General features: G+C 43.0%; 1 protein-coding gene across 2 annotated transcripts; it reads left to right on the top strand.

Annotated features, from left to right (window-relative positions):
• The first annotated feature begins 3410 nt into the window (after positions 1-3410).
• stx17 (syntaxin 17) lies at positions 3411-16685 on the top strand. Of its 2 annotated transcripts, none has more exons than XM_080767468.1 (7): positions 3411-3574; positions 4882-5091; positions 5224-5289; positions 9682-10014; positions 10622-10672; positions 13078-13164; positions 15356-16685. In XM_080767468.1, exons 2-7 carry the CDS (start codon positions 4969-4971, stop codon positions 15635-15637), a joined length of 942 nt encoding a protein of 313 aa, XP_080623594.1. In that variant the 5' UTR covers positions 3411-3574; positions 4882-4968; the 3' UTR covers positions 15638-16685. The 2 variants fall into 2 exon arrangements, with proteins under 2 accessions (XP_080623594.1, XP_080623595.1); XM_080767469.1 differs by having other exon boundaries at positions 3423-3526.
• The last annotated feature ends 490 nt before the right edge of the window (positions 16686-17175 follow it).

Here is a 17175-nt window from a genome sequence, read left to right as displayed (position 1 = left end):
ACATTTATATTTTAAATGTAATGGAGAAAAAGTCATTGCAAATAAATAAATACCGCTAAATAAAATGCACCACTATACATTTACTTCGTTACTGTCGACCACTGCGTCTGGGTTTACAGCCTATGACTTAGCACGGTGTATGTGCTTTAGCTTTAGCCAACGTCTTGCCAGCCAACCTGTTTTCAAAAGCAGCCGGCAGACCCACGCCCGGATGTACGAGGAGGAGGGAGTGGAGCCTCAGCTCCCTGGTGACTTCCTCTCCTGCTGACAAAACTTCCTGGATTAGCTTGGGACGGATAGCACCTGAGTGTACGAGTGTGCGCACGCACGCACGCACGCACGCACACACACACACACACACACACACACACACACACACACACACACACACACACACACACACACACACACACACACACACACACACACACACACACACACACACACACACACACACACACACACACACACACACACACACACACACACACACACACACACACACACACACACACACACACACACACACACACACACACACACACACACACACACACACACACACACTTTATTTCATTTAAAGGTCTAATATTTCTACAAGTTCTATAAATTGCTACAAACCTGTGATATAGCCAGTCATTTGGGGGATAAAGTTGATGGCCTGAAGGTCTGATGATGATTTATCGTACATTTTAAATCATTATATATATTATATTATCTCCAACCATTTTCCAAAATGTATTATGATTATTATTAACTTTTTTACATTTTGGAGAAAACAAACAAACGGCTAATTTACCCACAAGGTAGGCCTATTGTCACCTGTATCCAGATGAGGACAAAAAGAAAGAAACCTTCCTTGTGGTCCTCTCCTCACTTGCTGAAGACTGAGTGGGTTGGCCTAAATGTCAAAGGTAAAAGCTACTTCAAAAAGAAAGATGTAGACACCCACAGGTGTCATCAGTGGGACCAGGCCACCCTAGTGGCGTGAATTTGCAGGGGCCAACAACATTCAGGTATTTTATTGAATACTTCCTCCATCTCTGAATGTTTTTGCAGGTTAATGATCAGATTTTAGATCGACACTTGGACACTTCTGCAACCATACATTCATCATTTTAATACTGGCCTCCCTGTTTTGGGCAATACATTTATTTTATAATAATAAAGCTTTTCATGCATTTTATGCACTGTACTGCTCTACATTCAGTCTCGTCTGTGATGGGGGAAAGTAGACCCTTTAAGCAGTTACCATTACTTTAAGAGTGTGCAGCCGAGCTGTGCCCAAGCAAGGTCACTGAGTGACAAGAAAGATTCCTATATAGTGTCTGGAAAAAGGAGAGACACGTCAGAATTCTCCAGGACAGACCAACCTCTGGCCTGTGCTTCGAGGGGCGCCCCGATCAACGGACTGATATGATCGAATCTGATTCGTGATGTAACAGGTCGTATTTGCTTTCATATGTGTCTTTGCTGTTCATATGCATATCACATGACCATTCAATTTGGGATAAATATGGGCAATCAATAAATGCCAGATCTTGTGAATCCATGATTTTAAGTGTACAGCCTGTTTATTGGACTATGAGATAACCCTCTCACAGGCTGTCATGCTCTCTCTCGCACACTCCTGCATATACACAAACATGACACGGACGCTCATGTCATGTCAAGGCACATGATAATCAGGCTCCTCGCTCTCAAAGGGCACACTACGGACGGCTGCAATTCGAAACTGCAGGGCCCCGTAAAATCTGAATCCCCCCCAACCCCTTTTCCCCCTCACTGTAAAAGGGGTTATGTTATTGTTTCGTTTCCATTTTTACCTCCTTTATGATGAATTCCTGTTCTGTTCTTTTACTATATAGAAGTGTCTATTTGTACGTCTCTAAATGTTTTGATGAATTGAACAAGGTGGTGGACCCTCTAGTATAGGCCTAATGATTAATTGGATCGCCCACTCACATGGTTAACAGTCTTTGTATTGAGTTTGTGCTTGAAATGTACTGTAATTCTGCAAACTGTTAATAAATATTTCAATCAATCAATTTTTTCTAATAAAGTTGTCTTTTTCTCCCGCTATATATTATTAATAATCAATCAATTTTATTTTCCCGACTGGGTCGATGATGTGTATTCATGCTGTCAAATGTCAATAGTGCAAACCATAACAGCTAAAAGATGAAAATCAAACTGACAGTTTACCAAGAAAAAACACTACTTGGGCTAAATTAGGCCATATACACTCAAATGTGCTGACCTCATCACGTTTGTGATTACGGCTATGGCCGTTTTCCTCCCAAGTGTTTTTTGTGCAAAACTAATGCTTGGAATGGATTCAGAATCATGAAAACCCCCTAGTTTCATAATATTTCACATGCTACTGAAAGAATGATGAAATTTGGACTTTTAGCTAATAACTCAATTTCCCCCGGGAGTTGAATTTCAAACTTTTAGTACATGTTAGACACCTTTAGAAACACATTGGTGAAGAATTTTCTTGGTAACAATTTAGTTCCCAGATTGATCAAATACCTGATAAAATGGCCTTACTAAAAAGGAAAATCAAATCAAACCCGGCCATCATCTCCTTGCCACGCATATTCAATTGCTCAGACAAACTTTAATAAAGAGATGCAATTTTAGCTAAACTTACCTGTCACTCTCTCCATGAACGAGTCAGTCGTTTCTGTTTACTGATGATTTTATTGAGCCCTCACTCTCAATAGACCAACGTCAAAACTGATGAACACACAATGAATAAACAACGATTAGTACATAAACAAACTTATGCACATAAACATAACGAACATGACAATATAATGCATACATGATGAACACATGGATTTACCTCACTGGCTGCATAAGGGGAATGAAGGGAATGGAATGACAGGAAACCCATATGAACAACAACAAACGTCAAACTGTAACAAAAACAAATCGCATCAATTAAACTCATATACAAATCAAACATACACCTTAAATGTTGACAAAGAACGTAAAACATTGGTTCAGAAACAACAAACAAACCTTGGTTAATGACACGCTTCTCTCAAACAATTCACGTCCTTCCGTCTACACGGAGGCTTGACAAACAATGTTGTGAGCTTAGAGTTGTGAGCCATCGCTGGTTCAACACTTAGAGTATATATACTCTAAGGTTCAACACCAAATAAGGACATGGCACCGGATGTGACGTAATTCCAAATTACCTTTCCCCAATATAATGTGAAATGAAACAAAAATAATGACAGAAACATATTTCTGGCAGCCAAATTACCAGACTGTGGTGGCCCCTGAAACACGTGGCCCGTGCTGTGATGGGATTGGGAACGAATCATGAGGAACGGAAATGTTCTGACCGTGGTTTGTATCGGAAACAATTCCTGCGTGCACTAGGAAGAGATTAAGTTGTTTACAAACAAAGGAGAGAGCGAGAGATACAGAGAACTTGAATTTAGACCATAAATAAATATATACCGAAACCTAATCTAAAATCGAAACAGAAAGGACAACGCCATGACAGGTTTGATCTCTGCAATTTTCGGTGACTAATCGTCCTCCGAATTTATCGGTAAGAAATTGCATGTGTGTACTACGCCATATTGACTAGTTAGTAACGACTACGGTTGTTGTAACTTGTTGTACATGTCCTGACCACTATAGTATAAAAGATATTCTGAATACTACACCTCGATCCTCAGGACTCCTGCACTGTTCATTAATTATTTTATTTTATTTAATCATTATATGACTTCCTTTTTCATTGTACGTCTTTAAATGTTCGGATGAATTGAAAATGCAGGACCCTGATGTAAATACAAGTTCTGGTTGAACTACTGTACACATTCTACAAACTGTGAATACAATTTTCAATCACAAAAAAGTCCCCAAATTCACCAAAACACAATAACACATTTATTATAATATAATAAATGTGTTATTGTGTTTTGGTGAATTTGGGGACTTATTATCAGATCCACCTCTGCCACACTGAGCTATTGACTATGACACTGACACCACTTTGTCAGGGTCAGGGATGCCAAAAAGAATACAAACATTAAATTAATTTGATGGTCATTTAGTTTACCTTGACTGATAAGACTTGACTATAAACAAGGGCTCCCATTTGGGTTGTGAGATTGCTGCCCAGTCTCACAACCTTATTTCTTTACAAATGCATTGTAAAGAAATTAGTACTATTGCCGAAAGACATTAATAATAAAATAAATACATCTATTTATCTACCAGTAAGTTTGACCAAAAAATGCACAATGAAAACAGGTATGGCCAGGGTTCATGGCCATGGCCAGGGAGTGAAGAGGGTTTGCTGATGTCAGACGGACATATGCATGATTATATAGGCCATGGACGTGATGTCACGATGCGTGACCATATATGGAGACGTGATGTCACGATACGTGACCATATATGGAGACGTGATGTCACGATGCGTGACCATATATGGAGACGTGATGTCACGATGCGTGACCATATATGGAGACGTGGGTGACTACTGACTAGACGTGATGTCATGATGCGTGACCATATATGCAGGCGTCGGGTGATGGACTGACTGACTGGGCTGACAGGAAATGCAAGTTTTCATAGTAAATGCGACCTATGGTGGCAATACATTCACAAACCCACAAATCTGTGTATATGCCTGTCCCGGACATAACTCGGGCACCGTCCGACTAACTGGCATGTGGTGCTGATGACCAAGAGTTGACTTTGTCCGCGGCGTAAACGTCTTTAAATAAATACTTTCTGAAAAGTCTGAGGAAAATGAACAGGGATTTCTTTTCCGGGTCTCTCGAGGGGGCGGGACTGCGACGCTCTATACAATGATCTTTGACTATAATGACACACTTTTCACAGTGTATAGGGGTGAAGATGGAGCCAGTCCAGTGAGACAGGGCATTGTGTGACCTAGACCCAGGACTGGCCGGCAATCAGTTCATCATCATGGCAGAGGAAGGCAACACGTTGACACTGAGGCGCCTCGAGGCGCCAATCCACAAGTTCATTAAAGTGGCACTACCCACAGATCTAGAAAGACTGCAGAAACATCACAATAACATATTGAAGGTAACTGTGGCCTAACACACATGGGTTTCTCTCTCTCTCTCACACACACACACACACACACACACACACACACACACACACACAGAATCACATTCAGATCTATAACTGATCATGTATTCATCATTCTTGCAGTTCCAGACGTGCCAACAATGGGATCGTCTTCATCAAGAGCACATCAATGCCACCCGAACTGTGCAGGTATATCATGTTCTAGTTAGAAATGCTGCCATATGACGTCATTTCAAAAGCCACACAAAATAAAACATGCAAGAAAGGCCACATTTAAACCCGGGTTTGCTGTTCAAGGACTGAGCCCTAATGTACTACCCCAAAAATATTCTTTCATATTCTTTATAAATTACACACCCATGAAACCTTGAATACATGGAGATTTATTTTGTTTTGTCACATCCCTGAGCTAATAATAATTTGCTAATAATTTAGCTAATAATTTGGCTGCTCAGTAGAAGACTCAAAGGCGACTCTTTGAGTCTCCTCTGCTGGTCATCAAATTATTGGCTTAGGAATGCGACAAAAATAAAAATAAACTCCATGAATTCAAGAATCTTTTTTCTATCAAAGACACACCACGTGAAGACGTGTGTCTTTGATAGAAATCTTTTTTTGGGCGAACTTTTTAATGGTATGTGCTCTCCAGGTGAGAGACTGAGGTGCCCTGCAAACCTGATTTTGTGAAATTTTCAGAAAAGCATTAAAATAATTTGGGGCATTCCTTTTATAGTTTATATACGACCAGGGCTACATCTGAACCATAGAAGGCTTGATAAGTTGATAATTATGTTATTTTGCGTGGTGTACGGAGTACGGACTGTGCGCATCTAAGTATAAATCCATCTGAAGACGGTGGATGAAGGGTATGACGGTGGCTCAGTGGTTAGTAATGTTGCCTCGCAGCAAGAAGGTATTGGGTTTGAACCTGCGTTTCTGTGTGGTTTATGTGTTGACGTGAGTTTCCTCCCACACAGTTTTCCTCCCACACGAAAAGTCATGCATGTTGGGGACACACTCCATTCATAGCCCTTGGGTCTTGTCTGTAAGTGCCAGAGAATGGCGTTGACATGCCTTTTGATACACAAGCATTTTTCCTGTTGGAACTTGTTTACGGTTGCTGCGTTGAGGGCTTGTGGTTTCGTCCTGAAGTTTGTCTTGTAAATCCGTCCATCTTTCTTTGAGATCTGCTAGCGTTTGTTCTTTATCATGGATGGCTTCCTTTAATTTTTCCTCTGGTTCCTTTTCCCTTTGGAAGGCATCTTTCAAGTCCTGAATTTCCTTGTCAACATTTTCCATTTGTTTGTCAAGTTCTTGGTCAGACCCATGTACCTCAACACTTATTTCTGGCATTTTGAAAATGTAACACAAAAATGACCACAAATAAAAGGTGAACCAAAGAAAACCGGTAACATGTCATGAAGGTTCATTGTTCCGAAATTACTATCCCTATCTCTAACCCTAACCTAAACCTAACCGCAAGCACGGGAGCAGTGCATGTTCGGACTAACGGGACTTCGGATCTATGGGCAGTTCCCAGAAAACCTCTGTACCGTATCAAACACTGAATGCACCTTTCATGAAAGGCATTACACCTTTGCATAAACCTCAAAAACCCACAAGCACTTGAAACCATTTTCCAACAGAGCATGACAATGTCCAGTTCACATTCCTCTGTATGAACCTTTATTTTATTTCTGAAGTTGTGTGTAATATTCAATTATGTATTTGCTGTTGTTGTGTTTGTGTTGAAATGATCAACCATCAGACCACTAACCACTGTGAAGCAGGCTGATGGAGTGAAGTAGGCCGAGTTCTGATGTACAGATCTCAGAATCTGAGACTGTGAGGCAGTGTAGAATGTCTTGCAGGGGGGGTGGGGGCCATGTTGGGTCAGGTTTTCACTGTAGCGAACCAGGCTGGATAAAGAGGTTGAAGGCCGACTGATGATGTGAAGTTTCTTTAATAGATCAATGTGAAAACTAAAAACAAGACACAAACATATAATCAACACAGGCAGACACATCCAATAATATGAGGCATTCATATAAACAAATACGTTTACAAATAACCAATAAAAAGGTGCATATCAAACCTAATACCATATAAACAAACCAATAAAAGGTACATATCAAACCATAATACCACATGAGCAAAATACCAACTAAACAAAATCCCACAACAATATGACACAAACCAATAACCATAAAAATTGACATTCACCTTGTTCCCTCTCCCGCTAGGTGCTAACTTGTTACCAGGTGTCCCAATATCATGATGTGACTCGACCATGTCATTCTCCAGGAAAGTCACTAAAACCAATTTATCAATAATTAAAATCTGGCAGTTCCATTTCATCCTGTTGGTGAGGTTAGGCTTAGCTTTCAATGATCATGGTTTGGAGCACATGAGGATCAAACATTTTCTCCCTGACTGATGCTGGGCTGTCTTTATCAGTCAGTATGACTCTGGTGAGTGAGCAAGCTTCCTGTTTGCCCACATAGCCTTTCAAAATGAAAGCCTTTCGTCCATTTCATTCCGGGGTCCGTTACACACGGTTAAAGCTACTTAAAGCAACTTTCTTCTTCTACCCCGGATTTGAACCCGTTTTCCTGTGCAAGTGCTGAAATGTTTACCATTGAGCTAATAGAGCCTGCCTGCTTGTGCAGGTGATACAGTACATTGAATCTTGACCATCAGGTCAAAAATGTTGTCAGATCCTGTGTCTAGGTGAGACATGACCTGGCTTTGACACAATCTAAATGTCTCAATGGAAGAGCAGGGAGACAAAATGCAACTACTCCAATTGTATAAGTTATATTGTATTAGCTTGATATTGTATTAACATACTGTACCATACAGATTGTGGGGGGGGGGGGGGACTATATTAGCACAGCAATTTCAGGGTAAATCCACATCCAGCGATCTGGATCTTTCAACCTTGTGTGTAAGTGTGTGCATGCTTGTTTATGTATTTTCACGTGATGGGGTGTATCAGGGGATACTCCACTCTGGAAACAGTATGTCTCTGAAGAACCCCAAACACACAAACACCCACCCACGCACGCACACACACACACACACACACACACACACACACACACACACACACACACACACACACACACACACACACACACACACACACACACACACACACACACAAACACACCTGTCCTCTCACCATTACCCCTTACACCCCAGGGACAGGCGGAGTGCTTTCCTATGTCTGGTCATGGTGTTAATCTAGCACAGGGGGTTAGTCTGCCGTATGTGTATGTGCACCACGTGCGTGCGTGTGTTTTCGCAGGAAGTGAGCTCCTTTGCTCTGACGAATATTTCGCTTCCCTTATCTATTTTCAACCTTTCAATTTCATTCAACCCTCTGCTCTCCGTGAAATTCAATCACCGTTCACATTGGCTGGTACTTCCACAAAATTCACATAACATTCTACACTAGTTTATCGGTAGTCTAGATTTTTGGAATTTGACAATTTGACAAAATTGAATGTAAGTAATGCTACGGTGGTTTGCAGATGTTCTACCAGTGTTTGGCTGATGTTGGTTGTTTGTATTCCTGTGTATAAAAGTGAATGTATACTAATTTATACATAACCACGTATTCGGAAAATAGCCGATCTACAACCTAAGTATATAAAAGTATATCATCTCTATAATATCTGTGCACGTCGTGCCATGCTTGCTTGTAGTTGTACACTTACGACCAGACATGCAGACAGCAGTCTGCTGATAGATGATGTGTACCCCCGATAGTCCTGAGAATCCCCAGAGAGCGATAGATACTGTATCTATCACACACTGAGGTCGCCGCAAATGCCTGCCTGCACTTCACTGTAATGTATGGTTTAGTTTTGTCCCCTATATTTTGAGTAATCTGTGATAATGGTCAATTTGCATCAATCTCCTTTGTATTAATCTACTAGTGTGCGTGCGTGCGTGTGTGCGTGTATTATTATACTTGTTAGTGAGGAAGAGACAGACCCAGAGAGAGGAAAAAAGTCAACTGCTGATGAACATGTGTGTATGTTTATTCATGTTGTGTAATTAGCCAGGTTTGTGGGCTGTGTTACTGGTGGTGCATTGACCTCCTGAGCCTCAGCCTGCAGGCTGGTGGCAGGGATGTAATCCTCCTGTCACCCCCAGGGCACGGCAGGATGAGGACCACCCAGCCCAGTGTTCTGCTGCTTGATATCACTGAATGACTACAACTAGTGACTGCAACAGTTAATGGAACAAATTATTGAATGGCTTGTAAAAAAAGGAAAACAAATAACACTCGATAATCGTTAACTTCATAAAATAATCACATTTTTGTTTATATAGTATAGTGAAAATAGATGATCTGCAAGCTCTGCTATTTTCACTATTTTTCAACGACACTGCTGTGTGATGATGTGTAAAATAACGCTTTAGTGGTTAATCGATTATTTATATATATTTAAATGAATTCTATTACAAAAAAACGTGCTTCTCGATTATTCGGTAATCGATACAATAATGGCTAAGGAGAGAATGGCTATTTGGGGTCCTAACTTGAACCTGCTCTCGGTGTCCCTGCAGCAGCTGAGGGCCAACATGAGGGAGATGGAGAAGCTGTGTGTGCGTGTCCGTGCCCAAGACGCTCCTGCCCTGCAGAACCTCGTTAAGCCCATCAGAGATCGGGCCTCAGCCGCTGTGCAAGACTTTCTGCTGTTGCACTCTAGCTGCCCCGTCCCTCAGCCAGGCCTGCCGCCGCGGCCGCCCACCTCTCAGTCCTCCGGATGTCTGTCAAGCAGCTGCCACGGTGACACGGGTGTGGGCGGGGAGCCGGCTTCTGTCTGTCAAATGCAGCTCCGCCTCCCAGAGATCCCTCCTGATCAGAGCGCCGCAGAGTCCTGGGACAGCCTGGAGGAGGTGGGTTTGTCTGGACGTTACTGTTTATTCTAAAACAGTGGTTCCCGGTTGGCTGTGATACATAATTGAAACACTGAAAACACTTGGTCACTTTTGTTTTACTGTATTGAGAAGATGTGTAATGCAACTCCGAGGACTTTATATACAAAACACTATGTATTTAGGAATTAGGATCATCATTCAATAATGAAATGTGGACCGTGCTGTAAAATTGTTGACAAATCTTTGTCAACCATCGACTTAAATAACCTACTATCCCTTAAAAGGTACAGTAATGTGTTTGTACATGTCAGTCTATGTACATTTGACTTATGGTGGAAGTCTTATTTTGGAATGACACCTTTCAGTTTTCATGACACAGTTTCATTATGTGTGTTATGAAAGTGAAGGAAGCACATCCAATCAGGCTAACCATCCAATAATAGATAATGAAAAAGTAAGAAAAAAACACAGAAAAAGCACACTGCTGTGTGTATGTGTAATGTACTGTAGCATGTAGTGAGAATCTTTTCAATTGTGTATTGAAAATCAAACTTTATACTTGGAACTAACGTGAACTTATTACAACCTATAAACAACTCTAAATGTACTACCACCTGTGTCTTAGGACCTGAAGGGGCTGAGTAGTCTGGTGACAGAGTTCTCCGTGCTGGTCCATGTGAGTATGTCACTGTGTGGTTACATCTCAGAGCTCCATGCATTACTAAATGGAACTACATCAGCTCACCTCTATGCATGGGCGAGTGCATGTCAATGTATCTAAAGGCCCTGGCACATAAAAGGTTTGGGAACCACTGCTGTGAGGATGAAGCCAACTTACATGATCCGGCAGCAAATAAGTCATTCAAGATTTTTGGTCTACCTTTCTGTGGTGTGAACTGTCAAACGTTATATGATCCCTCCAAAACAAATAACCATTGAACTGTGTGTAGGCATACTTGTATTTTAATGAGCCTTTACATTATGAGCCTCATTCACTGTTTATTTAGTGTTGGGAGCGCCATGCGTCACATCCACCAACACCTTATCACTCAGGCTTCAGAGACGAGATGAAAGTGACCCCACTAACGTGGACTCATTGAAAGAGAGGTTCAGTTCACTGGTGCTGTGTACATACTGTACTACGTACCGCTGCACGGTGCTTGACAAGAGTTATTAGCGTAACTCCAGGCCAAAGGAATGACTGAGGTATGTAACATACAATACAACAGTCCCAGTGTGCGTTTGGCTGCCAAATACATAGAGACAATTTGATGCTTCCACTGTGAACAAGTGGCCTAATTTGACCCGCATCAGTGACACTCACGTCAATGATGCTTTCAGTGTGTCAGGGCCTTAAGGCTTCCAGGAAGATCTATCTTGTGTGTGTGTGTGTGTGTGTGTGTGTGTGTGTGTGTGTGTGTGTGTGTGTGTGTGTGTGTGTGTGTGTGTGTGTGTGTGTGTGTGTGTGTGTGTGCGTGTGTGCGTGTGTGCGTGTGTGCGTGTGTGCGTGCGTGCGTGCGTGCGTGCGTGTGTGTGTGCGCGCGCGCATGCGCGTGTGTTTGGGGAGGTGCTCAGCTCAGTGGGTGACGGCTGTTGGGCCCCCTCAGCCCTCAGATGAACTGTTCGGAGAGAGGAAGGAACAAGGGGTGAAGCGAGGGAGAGGGGAGTCCATGTGGGGAGACACATGGAAAGGAGGCATACGGCGAGGCAGGTGGAGAACAGACGGCTCAGATTATCACTCTATCCGCAGGGAGGAGAGAGAGACACAGGTTGAGTGAGGCAGAGCAGGCATGGAGATGTTCTATTGTCTCTGGGGCCAGACGCATCCTTAAGGGATCCACACATCAACGCAAACACGCCGCGTGTATCATGGGGAGACAGCAGAATGAAAGGAGGCACTTCTTCCTCCAACAAAGTCCTTATTGTTGACTTTCGGGAGTGTAGAAATTGACCCTGTTTGGGTTCATTTCTACACTGCCGGGGGTTAAATGAACACCAAGGACTGTTACTGTGTATTATATAAAGAAGCACCGCGACGGTTTGTAGAGGAAAGTAAACAGGCTGTAAAACAGTCATATCTACAGCGCTGGTTATCTGTGTGGAGTCCCCTGGTAAATGATTTATCGTTAGGAACCAAATGGACCCATATGGGTATGTACCACTGAGATTTAGCAGGATTTGTCAGTGTAGATTGGGGTACCAATTGTTATTTTTTTTATGGTGCTGAACAACCGTGTATCTGACCTACCGGTACTCGACACAGAGCACTGCACTCCCTGTGGTGGTGTGGAACGAGTGTGTCAAATTTGAAGTCGGTGTGGCGAACGGTTCTCGAGTTACGTGGATTACAGACGTACACACACAGAGACGTGGTGCATTTATAGTAGGATATTGAACCAATAAAAAGTATTAACAAAAGATTGTAACTAAACAATTACATTGGACCATTGGAATGTAGGTTCGGACATACAAGGTTTCCACCCGACAGCGATCAATCTGGGGGTTCTTGAAATGAAGAAGTTTGAGAATCACTGCTCGGCTGTATCTAATGGAGTGAATGGCAGCTGGGTTCATTGTGAGCTGATGGAAGGACAGAGGAGGCGAGGATGTGACAAAAAAAGGGAGAGAGGGATGAAAGGAGAAAGAGAGAGCATGCCCTAGTTGCTGTCTGGTTGTGCCTGTCCAGCTCGCACCTGCACGCACGCACGCACGCACCTGCACGCACGCACACACACACACACACACACACACACACACACACACACACACACACACACACACACACACACACACAGCTGCCACTCTGAATATTTCATGAGCCCCAGACAATAACTCTCAGCCTCCCGACCCCCCACCCCAATATAATCCCCCTCGATTCTACCCACAGCTAACGCACGCACGCACGCACACACACACAGCAGGTGTTTTCCACACTATTTGCGTGTGATTTTGCATGCATGCAATTGGGTCCGTGTGTGTGTGTTTGTGTGTGTGTGTGTGTGTGTGCACGTGCGTGCACGTGTGTGCGCGCGTGTGTGCATGCATGCTTGCGGTCTCCAGTGTATAACTCCTGTCTATCAGTCCCAGCAGGAAAAGATTGACAGCATTGAGGACAACGTCAACGCAGCAGCTGCCAACGTGGAGGAGGGGACAAGAAGCCTTGGGAAGGTGTGTACGTGTGTGTGTTCCTGACCATCATTGTGTGTGTGTGTGTGTGGGGGGGGGGGGGGGGGGGTTTGGGAGATGGGATGATCGATGGCACTTTGCCTCCCAGCCATTCTACAGCGTTTGTCGCTATCGATCCGCTCGGATGCGGAGGAAAGCTGCAATTAAGGAAATAGAGAGAGGAGAGAGAGAGGTATAGAGAGGAATGAAGGGAAAGAGGTGTGTGTGTGTGTGTGTGTGTGTGTGTGTGTGTGTGTGTGTGTGTGTGTGTGTGTGTGTGTGTGTGTGTGTGTGTGTGTGTGTGTGTGTGTGTGTGTGTGTGTGTGTGTGTGTGTGTGTGTGTGTGTGTGTGTGTGTGGTATCGAATAGAACACTGAAGGACTGTTTAATAGCTTTTAAGGAGCAACATTTGGTCTCCCACAGACAGCTCAATATGCTATTTTATTCTGTATAACTGCAACTCAACTCAATACCTCTTCATGTTATGGGTTCAAATGTGTACCGTATGATGTTGAAGCATTTATCTGTACATCATTTTTCCTCATTGAACTGTTTAGTATTTAATTGAAAAGAGATGACAACGAGTGATTTAGACGCCTATCCTCAACACAGAGGTGAGGGGACCCTCAGATGGAGCAGTGGTAAGGTGCTTTCCCACCACCGCTGAGGTTGTGGGTTCATGGTTGCATCCGGCTTCGTCGAGGGTGATATTTGTCACTGTATGCATTCCTACGGGTTAGGACGGCACCTGTGAGCAGGGAAGTGTTGGGCGGGAGGACTAGAATGAAGGCTCTTCGTCCGGCCGGCAGTGACAACACATACGTGTGTGGGGTGGAATCAATTGGCATGACGACTAAATTGGTGAGAAAAAGTAGTCTGGTAAACCATCCCTGGTTGCAGAAATCACATTTCATTGATCTGCTGAATGAAAATAATGTGAATTCTGCAATTGGCTGATACTGTTTAACAGGCTAGAGAAAACGGGGTGAAAAGCAAAAAACAGAAACACATACAGTAGCAATGAGAACATGCAGACCCACAGACTGCTAAAATTACAAAAGTATTACATTTCTTTAGTCATAATAACATTGTCTCTGTTGGGTGGAAACCTCATAATTATGTACAAAACTGTTACTTTTCAGAATTCAAAATAAGAAATGGCAAAAAATCTACAGATCTTCAACTTTTGATGCTTTTGTGTGACGCTGTACTAGTGTGTTGTAGGGTGTTAATTACAACCTTAAACAGAATATGTTGATCATGCTGCCTGTGAGACGGAGGTCTAGTGTGTTGTAGGGTGTTAATTAAAACCTTAAACAGAATATGTTGATCATGCTGCCTGTGAGACGGAGGTCTGTACTAGTGTGTTGTAGGGTGTTAATTAAAACCTTAAACAGAATATGGTGATCATGCTGCCTGTGAGACGGAGGTCTGCGGGTGGATAGTGAAGATGAGACGCATGTAAGGTGCCTCAGTGTGTGTTTAAAAGCCTGCTATCGGTCATCAGGTCAAATGGTATTAGAAACACACACACACACACACACACACACACACACACACACACACACAGCCCCACATCCCCCTATAACCTGTACCCAGATTAAGCCTTTCAACTCAACTCTGATGAAATTAAAATTCCCTTAACTACCATGGGGGTGGGGATAAGGGATGCTGGCTTTGAACCATATTAATTTAAAAGTGAAGTGTTAATTAAGGTTGTGTGTGTGTGGGGGGTGTGTGGGGGGGGGGGGGGGGGGGGGGGGGGGGGGGGTGAGCAAGCATGGTCAGGGAAGTCACTCATTAATTGCCATCAGCCTTAAAGAACATCTTCCTCTCTGATGATAACAGCGGCAGTAACACACAGGCCACATCTGTCTGATTTTTCTTAAATTGAGATAATGAACACGTTAGGCTTTGACGCAGGTATGGAGTTTATATTTATGGGTGTAGGTCTAGGTGTGTGCGTTTGCCCTGTGTAAAAGTGTAATCATGAAAGGATGGACACATCTAAACACTATCTCACACCGTCCTGAAGCCTCAAAGGGCTCAACGGTTCCACCGGTGTATGTTTCAATTTAATTGAGTTCTTTTTTCCCCCTTCCTGTTCCAGGTTCTTAAATGTAATTTCCACAAATGAAATAATTTGAATCCCCCTTCATTGTCCCTCTCTCTCCCTTCCTCTCTGCCTCTGTAGGCGGTGGGCTACAGGTTAGCGGTATTACCAGTGGCGGGGGCAGTGTTGGGCTGTGTGCTAGGTGGTCCCATAGGCCTTCTGGTGGGCTTCAAAGCCGCAGGCGTAGCTGCTGCTCTTGGAGGAGGGGCCCTGGGCTTCGCAGGGGGCAACATGGCCCAGAAGCATCGCAGAGCCGGACTGGATTTCCGGATGAAACAACTGACAGCGCCACCACCTCCAGAAGAACCCTCATCTGATCCGCAGTCAAGCCATGATACGACTGGGGACTGGGTCTCTCTCTGATTACTCCTGATTGACTGACCAATCAGTTGGCGGAGTCTAAAGCCACATTTTATTCGTTGTTGTATGACGGTGCTGCGTGCAGAAAATAGCAACGAGATGTTTGTTTTGGGTCATGAGTCACGACACCATTGTATGATTGAGCATACAGTAAATTAAGAAGATTACCGTAACAGGCTATACCTCCAACCCCACCCTCTACTAATGAAAGACTCACAGTGAGACCCCAAAACTATTTTTATCATGCCATGAATCATACAGTTTTCCAAATGATTTAAAGACTTTTCCATAAACTTATTTAAGAGCTGGAAAATACTTCTGTGGATGATGTTCCTGTAAGGATGTGCTATATGGATACTGTTATACGTAGTAGTAAATGGTTCATTATGGTTCCTATTTAAAGACACTAGTTTGGTTTGTGGTTGCTTGGGCTTTTCCGCATGTGTTTGTGCCTTTCTGTTGAGACTGCAAGAAATAATGGGCAGAGGAAACAAAACAAAATCATGTTATGTTGGTTAAACAGGGCCAGCTATTTAACCACTGCAAGTGTTTCAGATTGATCACTGGAAGGGCAAGAGTCAATTATGTGTATGAAATCTTCATGTGAACTTCCATCATAGCTTTAGTCTCAAGAACAAATTGTCAGTGAGTCTGTATTGTAAGGCAAATGTTTTCTTTGTTATTTCTTTATTTGTTTCTTTGTTGTTTCTCCGTCTTATAACTGCGAAAAGTATGGGAAAGATTTTGCTTGTGGTCCGACGTTGAGGCACGCTTAAACTCATTGTGCTTCAATGTCTCTAGCTGCGCTACAAGCTCACATGTCACGCTGTGAGCTTGTAGATTGTCTCTTTTAAATCCGCAACCAAGTATATCAAGCCATTTCTAAAATGTATTACGTTTTGAGAATGTGAGCATGAAAGCTGCATTGCACAAAAAGCACCAAAGTGCCATTAGTCTATCTAGACTTCTAGGGTCTTGCTGTAGCACAATGTGTAAACTTACCATGTGTTTCTTACAAAGCTTTTTTTCTTGCCAAATAAAAACAGCCTTTCAGTCAGTCTCTGTAATTTACTAAATTGACAACATATAAAGCATTAGGTGGTGGTTCTTAAAACATGACAATTCAGACAACACAAGTCCTGTAAAATGTTTTTAATTTAGTTTTTTTTTCTTTCTCTTCTCTGAGGTGACCGATATTGAAATGACACCCCCTCTCCCCCATGCCTGTCCTTCTGTATGTGGGTTGATATGTCACGATGCAGGCTTCTGCTGGGAAAGGAAGGGCCGCCAGTACAAACACAGCGACCTCGTCTCGCTCGTCTCTTTGGTCCATTCAAACCAATTGGACCTTAGGGAACTAGACTTGTGACAAAACCTTGGAAGGATGTTAAAGGAGTAGTTCACCCCCCCCCCCCCCCCCCCCCCAAAAAACCCCAAAAATACTTATTTTCTAGTCAATTATACACCCCATGAAGCAATTCTTTTGTTTGTCACATTCCTGAGCCAATAGTTTGAACGGCTCCTACTGACCGATGACCCGA

Source organism: Protomyctophum bolini (genome assembly GCF_963924005.1).
Source record: "Protomyctophum bolini genome assembly, chromosome: 7".
NCBI classification, from domain to species: domain Eukaryota; kingdom Metazoa; phylum Chordata; class Actinopteri; order Myctophiformes; family Myctophidae; genus Protomyctophum; species Protomyctophum bolini.
The sequence above is the reverse complement of the archived record's forward strand: the minus strand, read 5'-3'. Positions and strand labels throughout refer to the sequence as shown.

What these genes read in the sequence shown, in the direction of transcription:
- stx17 (XM_080767468.1), top strand. Translation starts at nt 4,969, where the DNA reads ATGGCAGAGGAAGGCAACACGTTGACACTGAGGCGCCTCGAGGCGCCA. An exon ending in ATCACAATAACATATTGAAG is followed by an intron (nt 5,092 to 5,223) that starts GTAACTGTGGCC and finishes TCATTCTTGCAG; the next exon opens with TTCCAGACGTGCCAACAATG. An exon ending in AGTTCTCCGTGCTGGTCCAT is followed by an intron (nt 10,673 to 13,077) that starts GTGAGTATGTCA and finishes CCTGTCTATCAG; the next exon opens with TCCCAGCAGGAAAAGATTGA.